Genomic DNA, 20,646 nt, shown 5'->3' on the forward strand with positions numbered 1-20,646 from the left:
CAAAAAGTATGTCTTTTACTGAGAGATTCCCTTTAAATTTTTAAAACCCATTTTTCCTTTTCAGAAATTAGAAAGAGAGATCTGTTAAGCTGGGGAGGGGGGTGGTTTGCTCGTCTGTTTCTGTGATGGCTGAAAAATTGTATGGATCTTGATCTTTCCTCACACATATATCACATTGGAACAGACCTTGATCTTATTTCACACAAGTGTAGCTACACAGACTTCGATGACAGCCTCTTGCTAATTATGTCACTGAAATCTAAGAGATTCACTGTACCATTTTGCTCATACATAACAGCTTAAGCAGATTTTCTTCTAACACTTGTAAAAACAAACTCTAGGTAAAGCACCAAAATCAAAATGAAATTCAGAACTAGGTATTCAGGAAAGCTACAATATACTGGAAAAAGGAATTTTGAATAAAATATGTCTCTTTTCAACTAAAACACAAATCCTGCCAGACTGGATACATCAAGAACCTTATTTGTGGGAAATTTCCAATGAAGACATATTGAGTCTCAATGGGAAATCTTTCCAGTGAATTTCTAAAAAGTAGAAATTATCCCTGGTATTGGTAGAGTTTTGGGTTTTTTTAAAAATCAGCTTTACAGACAGCTCATGATCTTATTCAAGGAGAGCTAAAAGCTGATAGTACAGGTGATAAAGCCAAATCAAACAGGTGTTCTGCTTAGTATGATGATGGTAAATCTGTCTATTTATGGAGCTGAAATGTTGCTCCCGTTAATGGTGGAAAAAAAAATACTATTATTTTTGCTGCTATCATCCTTGGCTTGAACTTAGGGATGCTGCAACTCCCACACTTCTGTAAGACAGCTTTGAGAAGTGTATTCCAATAGCAAGTTGATACAGCTTAGTATTAATTGTCAATGAATCAGATTGTTTTTCTGAAAGCCTGAAAACATACATTCAAGATGTTAGTCACTGCCTTATCTTAAAATGCACTCATTCTGAAATTATGTGACTTGTATCCTCCTACACAAAGAAATTTTATGGCTAGATAAATTCAGAAATGCATCCCTACAAGCTTTATATACACATTTAATCTTTCTTTTATATATTTTCTTTTTCTTTTAGTAAGTGGTGGAATAAACAACACTTTCCTTTGGATGGATTATAGTACATGTGAACTGCCTGTTACTCTGCAAGAATAAGAAAGCCCTTTGCTTTTACTTGTTAAATATCAACTTGATAGCAAAAAGCATTTGAATGGCTCACGCTCACAGATCATCAATTGAATGGGATCAGCACTTCTACTAAAATATCCGAAGTTAAGGATTTGGAAAAGAGGTTTTTGCAGAGATGACCCATTTACAAGCTGGACTTAGTCCAGAGACTATAGAGAAAGCCCGCCTGGAACTGAATGAAAACCCAGACATTTTACACCAGGATATCCAGCAAGTCAGGGACATGATCATCACGAGGCCTGACATTGGGTTTTTACGTACAGATGATGCCTTCATCTTGAGATTTCTCCGAGCCAGAAAGTTTCACCAAACGGAGGCCTTCAGACTGCTGGCTCAGTACTTCCAATACCGCCAATTAAATCTGGATATGTTCAAAAACTTCAAGGCTGATGACCCAGGAATCAAACGGGCTCTGACTGACGGGTTTCCGGGAGTGCTGGAAAATCGCGACCACTGTGGAAGGAAGATTCTTCTGCTTTTTGCAGCCAACTGGGATCAGAGTAGGTAAATGTAGATAGTGTCCTTATCTTTTTACACACACTCACCCCCAACTCCTAATGGAATTTTTTGGCCATCTTTGAAACAGCAAGGCCATTTTCAGCAAAATATTTTGTAGCCATATCTCCATTACACCATAACTTCCATCTCACCTGATCACCTGTCAGTCCTCATTCTTAGGACACAGGGCCATTGAGAGTTAAGGCTATATCAGTGTGTCATATAAGTAGCTCATGTCTGGGTTTTTTTAAAGAAATATTTCCAAATTTTATCCAGAGAATGTATTTTTGCTATATGTACATTAACATCTATCACACAATTACTTCAGCTGTATCATGGACCAGCCAAACAGGTTGACAGAAAGCATCTCAAAACATATGGAGATTCCTGTAGCTCTCCTGGTGCAGAGGAAACTGACAATATTTATTCTATCTTCAGACTTTCTAACAGATTGCTTGTTTGTTTGTTTGTTTGTTTGTTTGTTTGTTTGTTTGTTTGAACTATTATGGGAATTGCAGCCTCTGCTCTATTTCCACAATCTGCATTGAGATTTCTACATACTCTGGTGGCTCTGTGTTGTTAGTCCAATAAATGGGACATTCACAAAAAGCATATTTTCTGTTCAGGCCATTTCTTTACAGAGTGGCATTAACAAAAATATCTCCTAATCATTATTATAAAATAATGTACTTAATGTGATTAGTCAGCTTTCATTACCTATTTGAAGTGGTACAGAGAAAGGGGGCTAGTCCAGGAATACCGTGTTCACATTGTCCTCATCTTTGTAAGTTATTCCATTCCATTTTCCCTGACTTCATGGTGAGATAGAGAAGTGTAATCACCTGTAGGTTTACCATGTGTTCTGTTGGATCTTGATAAACATCATAAGAAAGAAAAAAATTTGGATTCAGGTTTTAAGTACCATCAGTTCTGATGGTTTCCAGGTAGGATTTTGTCTTGCCATGGTCTAAAGTCTTTGATGAAAAAGTCTTATCCTTAGGAGTCAGTAGATTGGAGCTTTGTTTTACAGCATAAAAATTATTAGAGAACAATACACACGCCTGCAATTTTTCATGTTATTTGTTTTCTGGGAAAACCTTTCATCACCATGTGAAAGAGTTTCTGATTTCCACTCACATGTGAATAAATGTCCAGAAAATGATACAGAAGTGTAACTTTGCATAATCAAACATGTTTGGTTAAATGGTGAACTGAGGCCAGTAATAAAAGTCCTATTATCTACAAACAGGCCAGCAATTTTTCTCTCCTGTCTTTCTGAACTGCAAGTTTGCCTTTCTTTCAGAAACCACAGAACTCTTCTGTTAGCAATTGGCCTGAAAAGAAAGATGAATGCACAGGTATCTGGAATTAATAGAAAGCATCAGCTTTAGAGGACAGAAGCACAGTGGAACTGCTGGTTGCATTAAGGGATTTAGGTATTACATAGAGCCAGCTTTGGGTTTCTGATCCTTCAACAAAATGAATCTTTGTGATTAACCTTGTACGTCAGGTCCTGCTCTTGGAAAGCTGAGAGTGCTGGTGTCTAAGGCTCCTGCAATGAAACTTTGACAGAATAATGACTCTGGTCAGATTTTGGCTCATATTTTCTGCAATCCCTTTAAATATGCATCCATGATGTGTGTGTGTGTGTGTGTGTGTGTGTGTGTGTGTGTGTGTGTGTGCGTGTGCAAAAACCAAAGCAACCCTGCATATTTTTGAAGATATAATTTTAACTTTCAAGGAAGAAAAGCTGAGGCAAATACCATAGGATGTACTTTCCTAAGAACCCTCAGTGGCATTAAAAATCATGTGCAAAGCTTACCTCAGTTCAGCCACTGAACCTCATATCTTCTGTAGATTCAGATGACAAGGAGTGTTTTTTCTGTGGGCTTTTGTGGCACTCCAGCTGCAACAGGGATTTGAGACAGGATTTGGGCTGTAAGTAAATGGATATCCTCCTCCTTTTTTGCTGTCTAGAGACATCAACAAGAGGAAAAGCTGTTAAGGAGAGGAAACGATGAGTGCAGTGTCCTATTAAGCAGCATGGGAGCAGGTTATTGACCAGAAGAAACACAAATTTTAAAAAGAAGTTCAAAAAGGCATTGTGCACATCTTACATAAATGTATCTTGGGCAACCTTTCTGCAGACATGTCTTCTGAGTGACGGCAAGATGTTCACAAGCTCACATTTCAGCTGAATGCTAATGGAATCGGCCATGATTCAAGAGTAAGAGCTGATCCTTCAGCCTGCCCTTCCTTACTTTAATCTCATTTGCCCCTGGCTTTGCCTTCTCTTTCTTTATGATCAATATTTAATTTATGAAGGGTTGTTTATAAAGAAATAATAATTTTAAAGGGTCTATTAAAAATGAGAATAGCTATAGCCCATAAGTTGATTTTTAGTTCAGACATCCTTACCATTTATGTGCCTGGGAGTATGGTTGCTGTTAGCACATGTCAAAGAGGTTAATCATGAAACTTTCTGTGCTTATAAATATCTTGATTTTTAACAGGAATTGCCATTATTTGTGTAATATGACTTCTTGGACAAATCAGATCCAAGATGTTTCTAAGGTTCTTCCTGTATCAAAGATAGAATTTCCATGTAAGCTTCTAAAAACATTTGTAATTTCAGCCACCAGAATGCAACTGATAGGCCTGACATTTCTAGCAAACTAGGTTTTAATTTCCAGTCTCAATATTTCCAGCTTCAGCTTCCAGCTGCTAGATCATGTTAGTTTAAATGTACCACAAAAATATGACAGCTTCCCATGTTCGTACTTTTGTGTCCTGACCACGTCACATTTAACCTATTTTTGAGTTCGCTGGGGAGGCAGCACTGTAGGGTAAGTCACTGCCAGGCAAGAAGAAACTGCATTAGCGACTCTGCAGCAGAGGTTCTTGTGTTCACCTTCAGCCATGGGGAAAGCAAAACAGCTAACACCCTTGTCCTCAAGGAAAATAACAACTGTGTGTTGTTCACAAGGTAAAGAACACACCTCTGAGAGCCAGCGCAGCAAAGATAATGTTCTGCAGAGCAATCCACTAGATTAATGTATCTCAATACACTTAAGATGCCTGAACTTAAACAGTTTTAACTTCTTTACTCTCAGAACTGGGGAGATTTTCCAGGTTTAAAATACTCTTCATGATTCTTTTCTGGACTGTTCCTGTCATTTAAGTGTTGTTGCTAAGGTGCAGGTGGATGAACTAAATAAAAATTTTATTTTTAAAAATTATAAATCATCAAGTGATAACCCTATCTCATCTGTTCAGTAGTTTCCTCTTTTTAGATGCAAGATTGTCACTCTGTTCTTAACTACTCTATCCCATTTTGAGCTCATGTTCAGCTCAAATTTGCCTTCAAGTCAGTTTCCTAAAATACAAATGCCACTGGTAAATGTGTCATACATTCTCATCCATAATGTGGGCACAGTCTCGCATGTGATTCACGCTCTTGTGCAGAGCTAAACAAGTCCTGCTCCCCAGTTATCATTTCAGGAGGTTTGTGACATCTGCCAAGTTCACTGGTAAAGAATTTTATTTTTGTTTCCACATAGTTCAAAAATATAATGATGATTGTCTTGATGACAATCTTTTCCCTCTTTGATGACAGGGAAAAAACCACAAGGGATGATAATTTTTATTGCCAAATTACTAGCTGAGATTTATCACATTTCCAGAGCTAGACTAATTCAGCCTGTTCTGCATAGGTTTGATTTCTCTCCATTGTTCAGCAGATTTCTTAGAGATGATGTCATCACTTTCTCTCTAGGTCCTGCACAGTATATTTTGGATCTGTTAGTTAATCACATATTCAATACCTTCATTTTCACTTATTCAGTACTGAATAAATGAAAATGAGCAGATGAATAGAAAAGAAAGAGATCAGATAAGTTCCATAGTGAGGGAAAAAAACCTGTCGAGTTATATTACTGTAAACCAGCACAGGGGAGGGACATTTTTCACTTTGATCAGAACTCAAGGTGAGAACCCACCTGACACCCACAAAGACTTTACTTATACCACTTCTTACAGAGCACATTATTTTGAATGCAAATTTGTGCAGCAGTAAAGACAGATAAGGATGTCAAACTGATCATGTAATGAAAATTTTTAATTAAATAGTTTGCATGATAAAAAATTCCAGTTTGTAAAACAAACAAATACACACACACATACACACACAGAGTTTAGATGAGACCTGAACAAGGATTTAATGTAAAAAAAGAATGTTTCATGTGCTGGAAAACAAATACTCTTTCACTTTTTCGTTTCCTCACTCACCAAATCTAAGCCCTCACCCCTCTGATTCACCTGTAGTGAATCTGAAGCTTTTAACGAAGTTAGGTAAGAGGGTCCTCTCATCTGTTGGATTGAGGAAAGCCTTCAGTAACTTCCACAGCTGTTCCTACATCTGCTACTGTCTTCTCATAAAGCTGCCCATACACCAAGGAGATGGAGCTTTGGGTGAACATGTAATTCAGCAGAAGGTGTTCATTAATCTTCCAAGCAAAAGTGTTTCTTTCAAGGTTGTTCAGCCGACGTAAAATTTATTTTTGTTTAGAGAGCCAGAAGAAGGACTCCAATCACAATACTCTGCAAATAGGACTTGGAGTAGGGAGCAGAATGTTTTCATAGTTTTTTTTCAGTGAGATGGTAATTAATTTCTGTCTTCATGTCTGTGCCTTAGCTGTCACATAGCTCCAAAAATTGTGTGAGTCAGACAGAGAAAACCTGCTGCTTTGTTTACAACATACAATCCCAAGTCAACTGCTAGCCATAAACCATCTTTTATTACCCAGGGAATTTCTAATACCAGATACCATTCTGTAGGACAGTGTACTGAGGCTAAAGGGAAAGGATATATTCTGACACAGAGGTAAACCAACAGCTATAAATATTTTAAAGGATTATAATAAAACCCAAGTATGCCCTTCCTGAGAATGCTCAAAGTGGTGTAATTACAAGGATATTATCATCATCAGATCCTGTTGGTGATAATAAAAGAATTCATCTCAAGTGTTGATTGTTCTAATATATTTCAAGCATAGTTTCAGATGCTTAATAGAATATGAGGTAACAAACATCTGTTGGGACTGATTTATAGTCACAGGCAAACTATGGCAGTAACTCAGCCTCATGTCTGTTTATCATGAGGGATTACAGCTGAAGTGCAGCCAGCCCTGACACCATAATGACTTTTGCACATCAAATCTTTGGGTTTGGTTAGGAGCTAGTGATTCTGTGTTGGGAGATGCTTACAGTAATGCAGATTGGCACTGTGGTTCAAACATTGCTTTGACCAATAAAAAGCTTAGAAGCATGCTGCATTAAAAAAAAAAAAAATCATAGTACATTACTGAGCTGATCTGGAATGGTAGCAGAATTCAGGATAGTATGGGAAGGCAGCATAGCATAAGCATAATACTCATTTAGAAGAGTAACAGATGTGTAAATTAAATGTTGGACAAGGAAGAAAAGAAGAAGCTCTATCTTGAAATGTTTTCATTTGCTTGCCGGCAGCATCTTAATTCAGTTAGTACCATTTATTACAGAAGCCATATTTGGGAAGGCAATTGTAGCCCATCTGAATGACAGCGGGATGACATACACAAATGAGAATCCTGTGTTGTGCTGCAAAGGGAATCCAAGAAGACAAAGAAAATGTCTGAAAAAAGAGAAAGAAAAACAACAGCTGGGAAAGTTATGAAGCATATGTTGAAGAATGAGAAAAGCCTGACTGAAAAGAAAAAACAAATCCATGGAGAGGGATTGGCAATCAAACCCATTTTAGAGGGAAGAGGTGACTGGATGGTGTTGGGCTGAGGGCTGGCTGAAGAGCTGTGAAGGACAGTGCCTGGGGGTGAGAAACACAGTTGCAGGAGCTTTCCCCCAGAATAACACAGGAAAATGTAGGGCAGACTGGAAAGTGGCTCTGTGTCACCTTCCTCCTGTGGCGAAAAGAAAGCAATCCAATTCCTGTGCTTCATAAAGTGGAAGGAAGGACAGCTGATAAAGAAAAATATACAGACACACATACACAGCAAACACATAGGCACACATACACATCCCCTGCTTTTCTTCTCAGACTCAATTTTTGCATAAGGGTTTATGCCTTGATGTAAGAAAAGAGAAGCTGCACACAGTTGTGATTGCACATGTCCATTAAAGAATGACCCACAGTCCTATGTGGGCTATATATGTCATCCTCACAGATGGGATCTGCAAAAGAGCACCACAACAGAGCTACATCCACAGAATAGTAGGAAGCCAAGCAATGTGACATCCCACATGGTTCCTTGCCCTTTTGAACTTTGGAAACTGCTGGAAACCATGAATGAATGAATGCTCTTATAAATAGCAGCTTTTCGAGGTGAAGCTTTGTAGGAAGAGACCAGAACACTTTTTTGTCACAGCACTCCTCAAATCAAGTTTTCTAAATATCTAATATTCTGATCAGTTTCTAACTTGCCAACCTACCTAAAAGCAGCCAAGGCAAATTCAGGCATTGCAGCAGGAACAGACTGAAACGAGTCAGGGAAGGAAAAAAACATTAATTCTCTGGCCAGCTATTTAATAAGCTACATGCAGTAGAAGCATCAGAAAAGGATAGAAATACTGAGCTGGAATCCTTAAATGCATTTGAAATTTTAAAATTTTAATACTTTCTTGATATATTATTTCCCCAGGCCATGATTTATTTTAGACTATTTTCTCTGAACTCTGAGCCCTATACCAATTGCATTTTACATTGAAATATCTGCTTTTTTCACTCTGGCAAGTGCTGAGCATCCTCCAATTCCAGCACCCTCAGAACAGCACAAGGAATGCTTAGGAATTGGTGCTGTTAGCAGACCAGGTGATGCCACAGGAGTTACAGCAGAGAGCATAAATTTGGTCAGGATGTGAATGTTGTGGTGGCTGTTCAATTCTGTGAAATACTTGAACAGCACACTGGGGTAAACTCTACCCTGTCACCACATTCACCCTGCTGCAGGGCATTTCTCGGCCACGATGAGGGTGGAGGATGAAGGAGACATGGCTGGTCCTGTGGTTGTGCTGGTGAGAGCGCCATGACCATGGGAAGCTCTCAGTGATGTGGGAATTTAAGTGGTACAAGCACCCAGCTGCCACGTGCAAATTTAACCAAGCAGATAGAATAGAGGGCAGGAGGAAGGATGGAGGAGTAAGGTCATTCCAATAAATCAGATTAAAAAATTGAATTGTTAAAGGTCTTTTGTATTTTGCCTCTTTTGTCATGGTTAAAACAATAAAAGAGTTGGAGCATCATAATTAATATGTCATGGCAAGAGATTTGACTCCTAAAAATGAGAAAATGGAATAATTTCTTAAGAGAGAGGAAATGTTGGTCTTAAATTCTGATTGCAATCTCACAGTTTTTGTTTTTAATAAGTGCAGCAACCAAAAAGGCAGCAAAAAACAACTATCCCTTGTACACAGATCATGATAAACTCAGCTCTGGAAACTTCCTAGAGGGTCCATTTGTTGCAGGGACAGAGGGCAAAGCAAGCCAGTTAGCCTCCTGCTGACACAATTTCCTATGTAACTGCTTATGAAAACTGTCCATGCTGGGCAAACTAAAGCTAGTAAAGATTCATTTTAAGGAGAAAGGTAATATGCAAATATGTTTTTCTTTATAGAGAGATGATATCTCTTTCCCACTATTCCATTGCAGAGGATGGCACTTGTCTGTGCATTCATTAACACATGTGGTGCCAGTTTTCTTTCACACATGCAATGTAAATCATAGCACAATGTAAAGTTATGATGCTAGAGATTCAATAACAACCTATTTGACAAGGTTGTCCCATAATACATTTTTAGGGACCAAAATTGAATATTTTATTGAAAGTGTTGACTGCCATATTGACATACATAAGAAAAAATATTTGATTTTCAGTGTAAGATTAGTATGGTCTCTATTTTAACCTTGCTAACCTGCTATGTATCAAAACTCTTATTCCTGGCAGGAGACCTTTTGGTCTGATCCCATAGAACCACTCCCAAGTGTACTTTAAAACACACATAGTCTCACATACTGCACCAAGGCCTGATGGTATGAATTAATGAAGCAGGAAGACTTTTTTTAGACCTTTTTAAACCAATATGCTTTTCTTCATTCTGTTCTAGCTACAAGATACCTCCATATCTTCCTCCTTCTTTCCTACAGATAGTCCTGTGCTCATTTCCACAAAGTTGCAATCTCAGCTTCTCTGGTTTTATAACATGTCAGTAGAGGAACAGAGTTCCATAAATTCAGCTATGAATGAAGTAACAGAGGTGAAAAAAGGGGTAACAACACAAGGCTACTGCTCTGGTGTGATCAGAAACATTTGTTCCCCTTGCCAGGGCCAAACATTTCACTGTTTCTTTCCTCCTGAGTGACTTTCACAGCAAACCCAGGAGATGCCAGTCACGTATTTTAGATATGCACAGATCAATCTATAGAGTGTGTGTGCTGCCTACACCACTTCAGGGTGCTAGGCTATGTGATAGCACACAGGATTGCCTTTGTATGGGTATTTCTAACCAGGAGAATCTACACCTAGGGGTGATAACCCTATCTTAGTCAGCTTCATCCTCTCCTGTTATCTTGGAGCTGTGCTCCTCTAAGCTGTTCCCACTTTGTGAGGTTTCTCCATAAGTGTGCATTGCCTTGCTTTCCCAGGGTTAATCCTACCTGGCTGTCATATAGCTACAAAAGAAGAAATGTGGTTTATAGTGAAAGAGAAGGAGACCAATGAAAAATCCTGCTTCCAAATCTACTGCAATATTCATTCGAAAACTAAGTAAAAAAGAGGAGAAATAAACTCTGACCTAGGGAGAGATGGTGGGAAATCTTTCAATTTCTTAGATTCTCATTTACATGTAAGCCACTTCTAGCAGTCTCCTGCAATTTAAATTCACTTTTATTCTGATAAAGCCTTCAATTCTGTTTGAATAAAAGAGTTTTGCAAGTCTGGGGAAAATGGCAATTTGTCTGTGCTCTGCTGCCAATGAGTCTTTTCTTTTTCCAGCATCTTATTGTTATTCTCTGCTGAAATGTATTCGCAGGTACATGCGCATTCACTGTCTTTCAGGGAACATTTTGTATGAATCATTTAAAAGTATTTCAGGATCATTTTGGGATTTACTTCAGACAGAGGCTTAGCAGATGTAGGCTCCAGGTTAAAAGCCAAGGAGGCTTGTGAGACACCAGGCACACCTGCCATTATTGGTTTCGTCCTGGCTGACAGGTTTGTCTCTGCTGGGATTTTCTCATCTCTTGATTTCTTAAATCAGGTGCTCATGGGTAACTAATATTGACTGGGCACAAAAGGATTTGAGGGTAAAGAATGGACTACAAATGAAATTATATATGGCAAAGTGATATCACTGGGGAAGCAAAGAGTCTGGGCTGTATTACAGGAATGTTGTCAGCAGGACAGCAGGAGTTACTCACCTTTACCCACCTCAACTGTCCTGCAACACAAGTACAAGCATAAGAGCCAAGTCTGAGCTGAGTCAGAAGAATAGTGCAACAAGAAGTCTGAAAAAAATGACAATGTCATACAAGTTGAAGATAATAAGAGGTGGGATTCAATTATTCCTCTATATAAAAATGTACCTTAACAAAATGTGGTAGTAAACAGTGGATACATAGAATAACAGCAAAATTATCCCAAATCCTTAACAGAATTCTATTTCTAAATATTAGAAAACAGTTTGCAATGACTAAGATACAGGCAACTGTGGCATTCTGTGGGCTCCTCATCAGCAATGACACTACTGATATGTTTTGCTTCAGACATTTGCTTAAATATCTCATGACTCAGTATACTTCTCATGCAGAAACAAAAGCACTGCATTTACTTGGCCATTAAACACTGTCAAAAATTATTAACCAAAGCTAAGTCAGACTAATGCAAGGGAATGGAGTGGTCAAGGGTTCTGCCAGATCAAGATGAACAATCCCAGAGAGTCTCAAATGTGTTTTTGTGGAGTGAAACTAACTGCAACATAATTGGAATAATTTTGCAAAGACCTGATTGCTTGTAGTTACTCTTTGATACTGCATTAGGCCTTTTTAGTAATCCTTTGGTGAAGTCAAAATATTGTCTAGAATAAAGAGAAGTATGCACTACAGTTACATTTATGAAAATTAATTCTGCTGTTGTAATGAATGTGTCCTAAGGCTGTGCAGAGATCTATAAAATGGACTGTCCCTACCTGATTTTCCCCTTTCAATATAGTCTAAACTGTGAAACAATAACATACAAAAAAAGGATAATCAATGTAGTATTAAGAAACATGGAAATTTAACAAATCATCCCATGACACCATGAAAACATCTCTGATGATGTCTCCTGAAAAGCAGGCTTTGCAACCTAAAAAAAAGGTTAAAAGTTTAAAGATTAAAAAAAGAATTAAAGATTTGCTGGTTTGCTTCTTTTTTTGGTAGGTTGGTTGGTTGATTTTTTTTGTTTTGGTTATTTTTTAAGGAAAGGAAAAGATGAAAAAATTAGGTATCCTTTGCAAAAAAGCTAGCACAAATATAAACATGTAAATGCTTTCCGTAAAAAAGAGGAATTAAAAAAGAGCAGTGATTTATTTGTTCAAGATTTACACATTTGTCCCTAATATAAAAATTTTCTTCTGAAATCTTTCTCTGGGCCATGTAACTATGTTTGCTGTGGCAATTTCTGCTGATCCTTTTTCTGCCTCTTTCTGGCTGCCTTTTGACAAAACAGACCTCCCTGCTGTCTTATCTTTATTTCAGTGCTTCTGTTTGGAGTAAAAGTCCTGGTTGCTCCAGCTATCTCATTCCAAAGCTGCTTTCCTCAAATACCAGCACAGGGTCTGGCAGGACATCACTGTGTATTGAGTTCAAAAGCACTGATTTTTTTTCCTAGTATGTCCTGACCTTAACTCTTGCATATGTTTCTTCATTAACAATTATTCATAATTGAATTAGCAGAACATGAGTCATGACTTCAACTTATCACATTTCTTCAGTAATTGTCTGTATTGACTATATGAAAGTTCTTATTAGAGGTGTGAAAAAATTATTTCAAATCAATTATTTTAGCTTCATAATAAAAAGAAATACAAACAGAAAAAAAGAGTATGAATTACATTGTCATTTTACAGTTTCCAGTTGGTTAGAAACTTAAAATGCAACCCTTTCCCCCAGAAACAGCAAACTAAAAACAGCAGTTGCCTGAGAGAAGAGACTTAATCTCCACACATATAAATATACTCTATTGTTTAGAGGTCAGAGTAATTTAGGAGGTTGCTGATAACTACTTTAATAAGAAATTAGTGAAACTTTTATTTCAGAATCCCTAACATTGAAATTCATATGAAATTCTATTCTCAGCTCAACTCACTTTAATAGTTTATGAACCACTTAGATTACTTTTCTCTGGAAATTCTTGAGAAAACTTGATGGTCTCCCCAAACTAATTATGTAATATTATTATTCCAAGGCAAGGACTACACTGCACCTGCAACCCTCATCTGTACCCTGCTGGGAACTGCTGGAATGTGCCATAAAACTCTACTGGCTGCAGGGAAACTAGGATATCAGGCTGGACTTCTTTTCTCCACTACCATACACCCAATGCAAGACTCCACAATTCTATTTCTGTTGCCTTTGGGATCTCAGCTTAAGCAGTTACTACCCATTACTGCTGTTAGCATGTTACACCAAGGTCCACCCTATCCCATTCAAGAAAAACCTTTCATGATGCTAGATCATAGAATTAGAATTCTTAGTTAAATGGCAGAGTTTATTTCAGAAATTTAAGGTTTCAAATCCAGATACTGAACTATAAGTAAAGCATTGATTAATTTCTTCAGGTAGATTGACAGATCTTTTAATCCTTTTTTTCTTTTTTTTTTTTTTTTTTTTTTTTTTTTTAACAATGGAGAAATAATGTCTAAGCCTCTGCATTCACATAAATTGAAGTACTCAAAAATTATGAATACTGGTCTTGGAGTTTTAAAATAAGTTTAATTTTCCCTTTTGTGATTATCTAAAATCATACTTTAAAAATTGATTCTAGATTATTTTGTCCACTGATCCTGCACAAAAGGCCTTTTGAAAACAACTGCAACCCTGGCAGTTTCTAATTTTCAATTTGCAGCCTGAAATTTAAGATTTTTATTCTGTAATTGTTTCATCTATTTTGAGAAGGCCAGTCTCAGCACTGTTGTATTTCTAAATGAGCTAGGCCAGTGACATTAATTTGTTCAGGTTGTTGCTTTGGAAAAATTTCAGGGGAGTTATGCTCACATTTCTTCCCTTTGACTTTCATTTCTCTCAGGAAACTGTAATTTGCAATCTGAAGGCCAAAAATACATCCCCAAAACCCCAACTCATTACAAAGGACTATTTTTTCAAAGGAACCTTGCACATCCCAGGAATACTCACATCCTCACTTTCACAGTATCAAGTGGTTGCAGCCATCTCAGGACCTCAACATTTTTTATTTCATCAAACCCAACTAATTCTGCCTAAGTGGCAGTAAAATCCACAGAAAAAAAAGCTTTTGTTAGGCTTTGGGTTTGCTCCATTGCTGCCATCCACACAAAAATACCCTTGGTGAAAGACTTGTAACACCACATAGAACAGCACTGATGATATTTGGTTTCTGTATTCAGTAATTCCCCTTCAAAAAGGGGAACTGCTGCACTTGCCAGAGATGTTACAGTGGTGGTCATTTATGCAACATACAAAATTACATGCCTAAGGTTTCTACTGCAACATTGTACGGTTGAGACTGATGATGTCATTCCATAATTTTCATTTTCTACCAGTTACTTATAAAATTCATCCAGTTATCATGTTGTCCACACAGGAAATTCGATATCCCATGAAATCTGGGGCAAATGTGGAGAATGGGAGTAAAAAACATACCTTTTTCTAAATTTCACTGGTGACATGTCACCAGACTCTATTTTGCTGGTTGGATCCTAACCTATTTTTGCCTTGCTAAAGTTTCTATAAAATATGCAGTCTCCTACAGAAGTGGTTGATTTGCTCTTTCTGGGGAGAAAAAATAAATCTGCCTTTTAAGGGGGAATGTTTTTTGCTATTCATTCCTTCACTTTCTTCAATGAAATTGTGTGAAATATGATCCTCTCAAAAGGAGCTAGGGTGAAAATGCTCATTTTTCTTGAGCTTCATGGCGCTGTACATCCTTTTCAGTATAACTGTACAAAGTGATTTCTTTGTGGCTGGCAGCACCATGATTCTGTATACTTTTATCAGTCTTTATTACATAAATCTACACAGTTTCATTTTTTTTTCTGGTCCTTCTCTCCTGTTCACTCGAATCATCATAACAAGTTTTCAACATTGTTTCTGCAGAGACATGCAGGTAATTTTTTCTAGACTGCTGTCTTACCAATCTTTATTGCATCTGTTTTGAGCTCCCCAGTGATTATTTCTACATCAATAATATCAAGTTCCTCCATCTTGTCAGCTATATCAAAGTTGCTTATTGTTCCAGTGGGAAACCTCTATGATATGTAATACGTGACACCATTTTTCATTTATTTATAAGAAATTATTAGAATATTTTCATGTCTGTCTTTTATGTGCCCTGGAGGGCTCTAACTTAAACAAATTATAAAGCTTATTGTGATTGACGTGAGTTTTGTACATATTTCTAATATCTCCTGCTTTCATTGCCTGGATTTAAGTCCAGCCAAGTATATGTTCTTTGCCTCATTTAATAGCCAGTTTAGGTGCTTACTAATGTATATTTGCATTTCTACTTTCTGCCACTTCTTCTCGTGTCCTGGTAACCTCTTACCCCAAATGTATCTCAAGAGATAAATTTTTTGAGGCTTTCTGGGATGAGTAACCAGGTGCTGTTTGAATGTCCACAAACAATAATATGACTTTTGTCATTCTGAACACAGCACTCTCAAAATATGTGCATTGGTGAGCAGTTATTTGATTTTAACTTTGCTATTTGATCTAGTCATCATTGAAGTCTGGTGTAAGAGTGACTGTTTGCAAGCAAAGGGGCAATTAGACAATTTTCTTGGAATTCTTTAATGTAAAATATGAAAATATGCCATTTGGTTAGCTAATAAAAGATCTTCCTGTGAATTTTTTATTATTTTTTTTAAATACAGCTGAAGTCTCTCATTTTGCAAATAAAAGGAGTCCTGATACTTTGGACAGAGAGTAGGATTTGTAAGTGGCAAAATTATGTTATCATAACACCCAGTAGTAATCTTTTGACAGACAAGTGAGGTGAATGGTGGTGTGAGAAAAAATAAATGAAAAATCATGGAGGTTAGTGAGGAATAGCAAACATTGTGGAAAACTCTAGAATGACCTAGAAAAGCAGCATTACTCTGCAAAAAGGTCAAAGAAAATGTTGGATTTTAATATGTGGCCACATATGGAGATCTTTCACCCTTTCTTAACTCTGTGCACTTTTGTCTGGATTTTCAAGTACTTTTAACCTTTTAAGAAAAGCATTGTGTCATTATGGACACCATAATTAAGAAGTGTGCTTATTGTGCAATGGTGCTCAGAACAGTTAATTGTTATGCTGCATTAAGAATGAGATGGAGAACAAATAGAAAAAACATAATGATTTCTTTTATGCATGCTGATATTCCAAACTCACCTTGAATATGAATTTAACTTTATCCTGTATTATTTAAAAAAGAAAGGGATGTAGAAAAAGACAACTATCTGACCAAAGAAAAGAAAAGGCAATTAAAGGAATTCATTAGTGTTATGAACAAGTGAGGTGATTGCATCAGGAGAGAACAAAAAGTTCACAGCTATTTCAGATGGTAAGATGTTGAAGATGCAGGGGAGATAAAACTAGAGGGGACATAGTAGAATCACACAGAGAAAACATGATGCCAGGGAAACTGAATCAGTGGTGCCATTTGTACCTTCCAACAACAAAGCAAAGGAGCTGTATAATTGCTTTCAGACATTAAGCAGTAGCTTCATAATGTTCAAAAGAAAATCCCTTCCCTTTCTGTAATGAAAAATTAACTTGTGAAATGCAATGGTGCAAGAAATTGAGCAAATGGCTTAGAGTGATGCAAGGATGCAAGAGGGAATAAGAAAAGGCTATGCAATCACGCAGAGTAAAATAAACAACAGAGGTCATCAATCCTAATGATTCTGGCAATAGCCATTCATGTGCCAGCCATTTGTTTTGTTCATTATTACTACAGCTGTGCTTTGAGGAAACTATCACAACATTGGTGAGATCACCGTAGGAGATTAAAAACTACCTCCTAAATGGGATCCTGATCTGTGTGTTACCACGAATTATCTCCTAAATTCCCAACAGTGATGCCACTAACCTGAAAGCCCCACGGACTCCCTGGCTCTGCTCAGGCTGGAATGAACTCTTTGCCTCTCTTCCCAATGCTCCTCACAGGGGACACTGCCTTTGGGAATAGCCAGGAAAATTACAGCAGTGGCTCTGTCAAACTGATTTATTGATTGCACTTAGGGGTTGTAGTATAGGGCGTTTAATAATTTCCACAATATCATAACACACTGCCTGTGATTGTCACTTATTCCTTCTCAACAGAGAAATTTACACGGTGTGCAAGCATGGCATGGCCCTGGGTGCTAAAAAGGTGAGAAAATCACCAATGTGAATCTCAGAAATACTTAATTCCTAAAAGAATAAACCAAACCCACAACCAGAGGAACAGTTCTCTTGCACTTGAGATTGAATTCTGGCCTTTTCTGTCAGCAGCAGGCTGCTGAGGAGAGTTGTACACTGCTCATGGGAGGCCAGCCAAGCTCTGCTGCATCCCCAAGAGCTCCTTAGGAGCAGTCAAAGAACCTGTGCTGTGATAGGTTGCAATCAGTTGCCTGCTCTGTTTGGGATCAAGTTTCTGGAGAGCTCTGGGAGGGATTTTTTTTAAGTCTTGGGAGTGTAAAAATTCTGTGCTTTATCTTGGACTCATCTCCTGCTAAGTGGTGTGACACTTCTGTGGGCTGAGGCCAAGGGAAGAACAGATGCCAGCTTCCCTTGGGTGGAAGCTGGTTCTATCATTTGTCTGAAGAGCCCCACCACCAGAAGCCTCCCTCCCAAAGCCCAGGGTCTGTGAAGGTCCCTGTTTGTCAGCCAAATTACATGTGGTCCTTGCTCAGTCACATTAACATCACGGACAAAGTATTCATTTGGTAAGGGCGCCTGCAATATGAATGAGAGCGTGTGGGAGGAGGTTCGTAGCACAGACTTGAATGCAGAATGTGTAATTCGTGAGCTATTGGTTGCTATGGAGTCCAACTGAAGTGGAAACTGACAGCAAAAAAAACCAACTCATAATAATTTTATGTACAAAAACCTCTAGCAGAAACATAACAAGAGAAAATTTTTATATCTTCAAGGAAGTCACTGAGAGGAAATTTTTTCTTGATAAAAAGACAAAAAAAGGATGCCATTTTTTTTCTCAGGCTTGTACATTTCCTCTCCACTGGCTGTGGCAGAGGCTTCCAGCTCGTTCTAAGCAGGAATTCAAATCTAGCCAGATATCTGTGTGTGGATGGCCTTCATTCAGTTATAAACTAAGCCATGCATTTCTAACATTAGAAATGTGAAATACAGTTCAGGTGTCAGCTTAGTCTATGCTTTTCTTTCCAACATCCAATGCATTGCTGGACTAAGCACTTCTGAAGAAAAACACCATCTATCCAGTCTGTTGTCCTGGATGTAAAGTTACTTGTAAATTTTATTTATAGAATGACACAGATGCTGTGGGGAAAAAACTTGCTATCTTTTCATTACAAAACAGGGGAGATGCTTGTTTGAAGCTGACATACTGGAACAACCAAAGATAGCTGTGCTGGATGCGACAGAAGAATTAATTTGGAGCTCTGACATTAACTTGATGTAACCCGTGTTTTACTCAGTAGGAGTTTCCTGTGCATGCATTCTGTTTTGACAGAGGGAAAAAAAAACATTAGCTTGGGCATGACAAAGAAGGGTATGGTACCCCACAAAATAAGAAACTTGCCCTTATATTTTTCTTTAATAATTTTTGCAGTTTACATGTCACTGAATTATTCATATTTCTTGCAGTTAACAAGTTTATATGGCTTTGAATTATTCTATGAAGAAAGTTACCTACAGCAGGCCAAAATATTCTTTGTGAGCATTTGCTGCTCATGCAACCCATTTCCTTGAATTGCAGGCAAGCCTTGCTAATTCCTGCACATATGTGTGCTATTCAGACCTCAGACAGAGGGAGGAGACAAGCTCTCTTCAGGGCATGACTCAGCTGTGAGCTCCTCTGTTTGACTCTTCATCCTCTCTAGAGCAGGATTAATCAAGTGAGTCACCGTTTTCATTTGTGATTCTTCATCCTGAACTTATTTTTCCTGATTATTCTTTAGCCAAGGGCTGGCCTGAATTGTGCACATGAGAGACCCATCCTCACCAAAAGTGATAAGCTGTGAAGATCAGGTTTTGTAGCAGCTACAGTGATTGCCATTTCCTTCTGATGCCAGAAAGGCAGGGGAGTTGCTCAGGATCATCAGTTTGAATCAAGACATGAATCCCCAAGGTCTGTGTGTTAATAATTTCCAGTACTGATTCCAGTAGGGGTGAGGTTTAATTTTCTAAAATAAATATGTACATTAAAAAAACACAGATGTTTTCCAAGAATACAACAATGGAAGTTTGGTGCTTTCTTATCAATACTTCATGAGCAGAAAGGAGAATTTAATCTGATGAAATAAATGACTTTGTATGATTTATGAACACCTATTCAAAGCCCACTGTTGACTGGATTCCAGAGGCTTTGTTTAATTCATATTTCATGGACAGCATACCTCAGCTGTGTTTGGGAACAATTGAAAATGTGCCTTCCTGGGTTCTCCTTCTCCACCTGCATAGATCTGCTGTGCTGCTCATGTCTCCCTTTCTAAGCTTTTCATAGAATCATGGAATCATTTAGTCTGGAAAAGTCCTTTAAGATCATTGAGTCCTACTGTTAACCCAGCTCTGCCAAGTCCACCACTAAACCATGTCCCTTAGTGCCACATATACACGGCTTCTTATGTCTCCAGGGCAACCCTATCAGTGAAAAAGCTTTTCCTAATATCCAATCTCCTGGAACAAATTAAGGCCATTTCCTCTTGTTCTGTCACTTGTTACCTGTGAGAAGAGACTGACCCTCACCTTGATATCTTTTTTCAGGAAGTTGTAGAGAGTGGTAAGACCTCCCATGAGTCTGCTTCCCTTCAGGCTAAACACCTTCAGCTCCCTCAGCCACTCCTCACAAGACTTGTGGTCCAGACACTTCACCAGGACTTCACCTGTCCTTCAATAGACCTGCTCCACACCTCAGTGTCCTTCTTGTAGTGAGAGACCCAAAACACAGAATTTTAAATGCAACCAGCTTCTTGAACTTGGACTAGCTCAAATAATTTGGGGCAATCTGAAGATGTGTTTCTGGTCCTTTTTTCTGCTTCCTTTTCTGTGTTTTACTCTCACTGGGAATCCTCCTTGCAGGGCAGGGTCAGCTCTCCCCATTTAGAAGCTAAATATGCATTTTTGCACTCTTGGTGATTTTTTGTGTATGGAGGGAACAAAGCAAGATGTGGTCTCTTACTTGAATTGTATCTATGCCATGTTTGCAGCTTGCCAAATGTTATGGAGCATTGGCCACCTTTTCAGTATTAGAGAAGAGAGGCTCTTACAGCATATTAACTGAGGGATATTAAGCTGAATTATCTGCAACTGCCAAGATAGAGGCACTCATCCAAAGTTTTTAGTCTGCTATCTCGTGGGACAGTCAGGATTTGTGGTGACAGTTTGTTTTTGCTTACTACCAGACAATCTTAATGGCTTCAGCTGCCAGTACTTCTGTACATTTTTACTTTTAACTATCTGAATAATCCAATTAATTTCACTAGCATGCCTAAAAG

General features: G+C 38.1%; 1 protein-coding gene across 1 annotated transcript in view; it reads left to right on the top strand.

Moving 5' to 3' along the window:
* The first annotated feature begins 1,106 nt into the window (after positions 1-1,106).
* The window catches only part of CLVS1 (clavesin 1), an 87,615-nt gene continuing 68,075 nt past the window's right edge, over positions 1,107-20,646 (top strand). The window contains exon 1 of the mRNA XM_058815440.1: positions 1,107-1,709. Coding sequence (XP_058671423.1) covers positions 1,321-1,709 — 389 coding nt within the window. The 5' untranslated portion in view covers positions 1,107-1,320. The remainder of the gene's footprint in view (positions 1,710-20,646) is intronic.

This window comes from Ammospiza caudacuta, chromosome 1 (assembly GCF_027887145.1).
Source record: "Ammospiza caudacuta isolate bAmmCau1 chromosome 1, bAmmCau1.pri, whole genome shotgun sequence".
NCBI lineage: Eukaryota > Metazoa > Chordata > Aves > Passeriformes > Passerellidae > Ammospiza > Ammospiza caudacuta.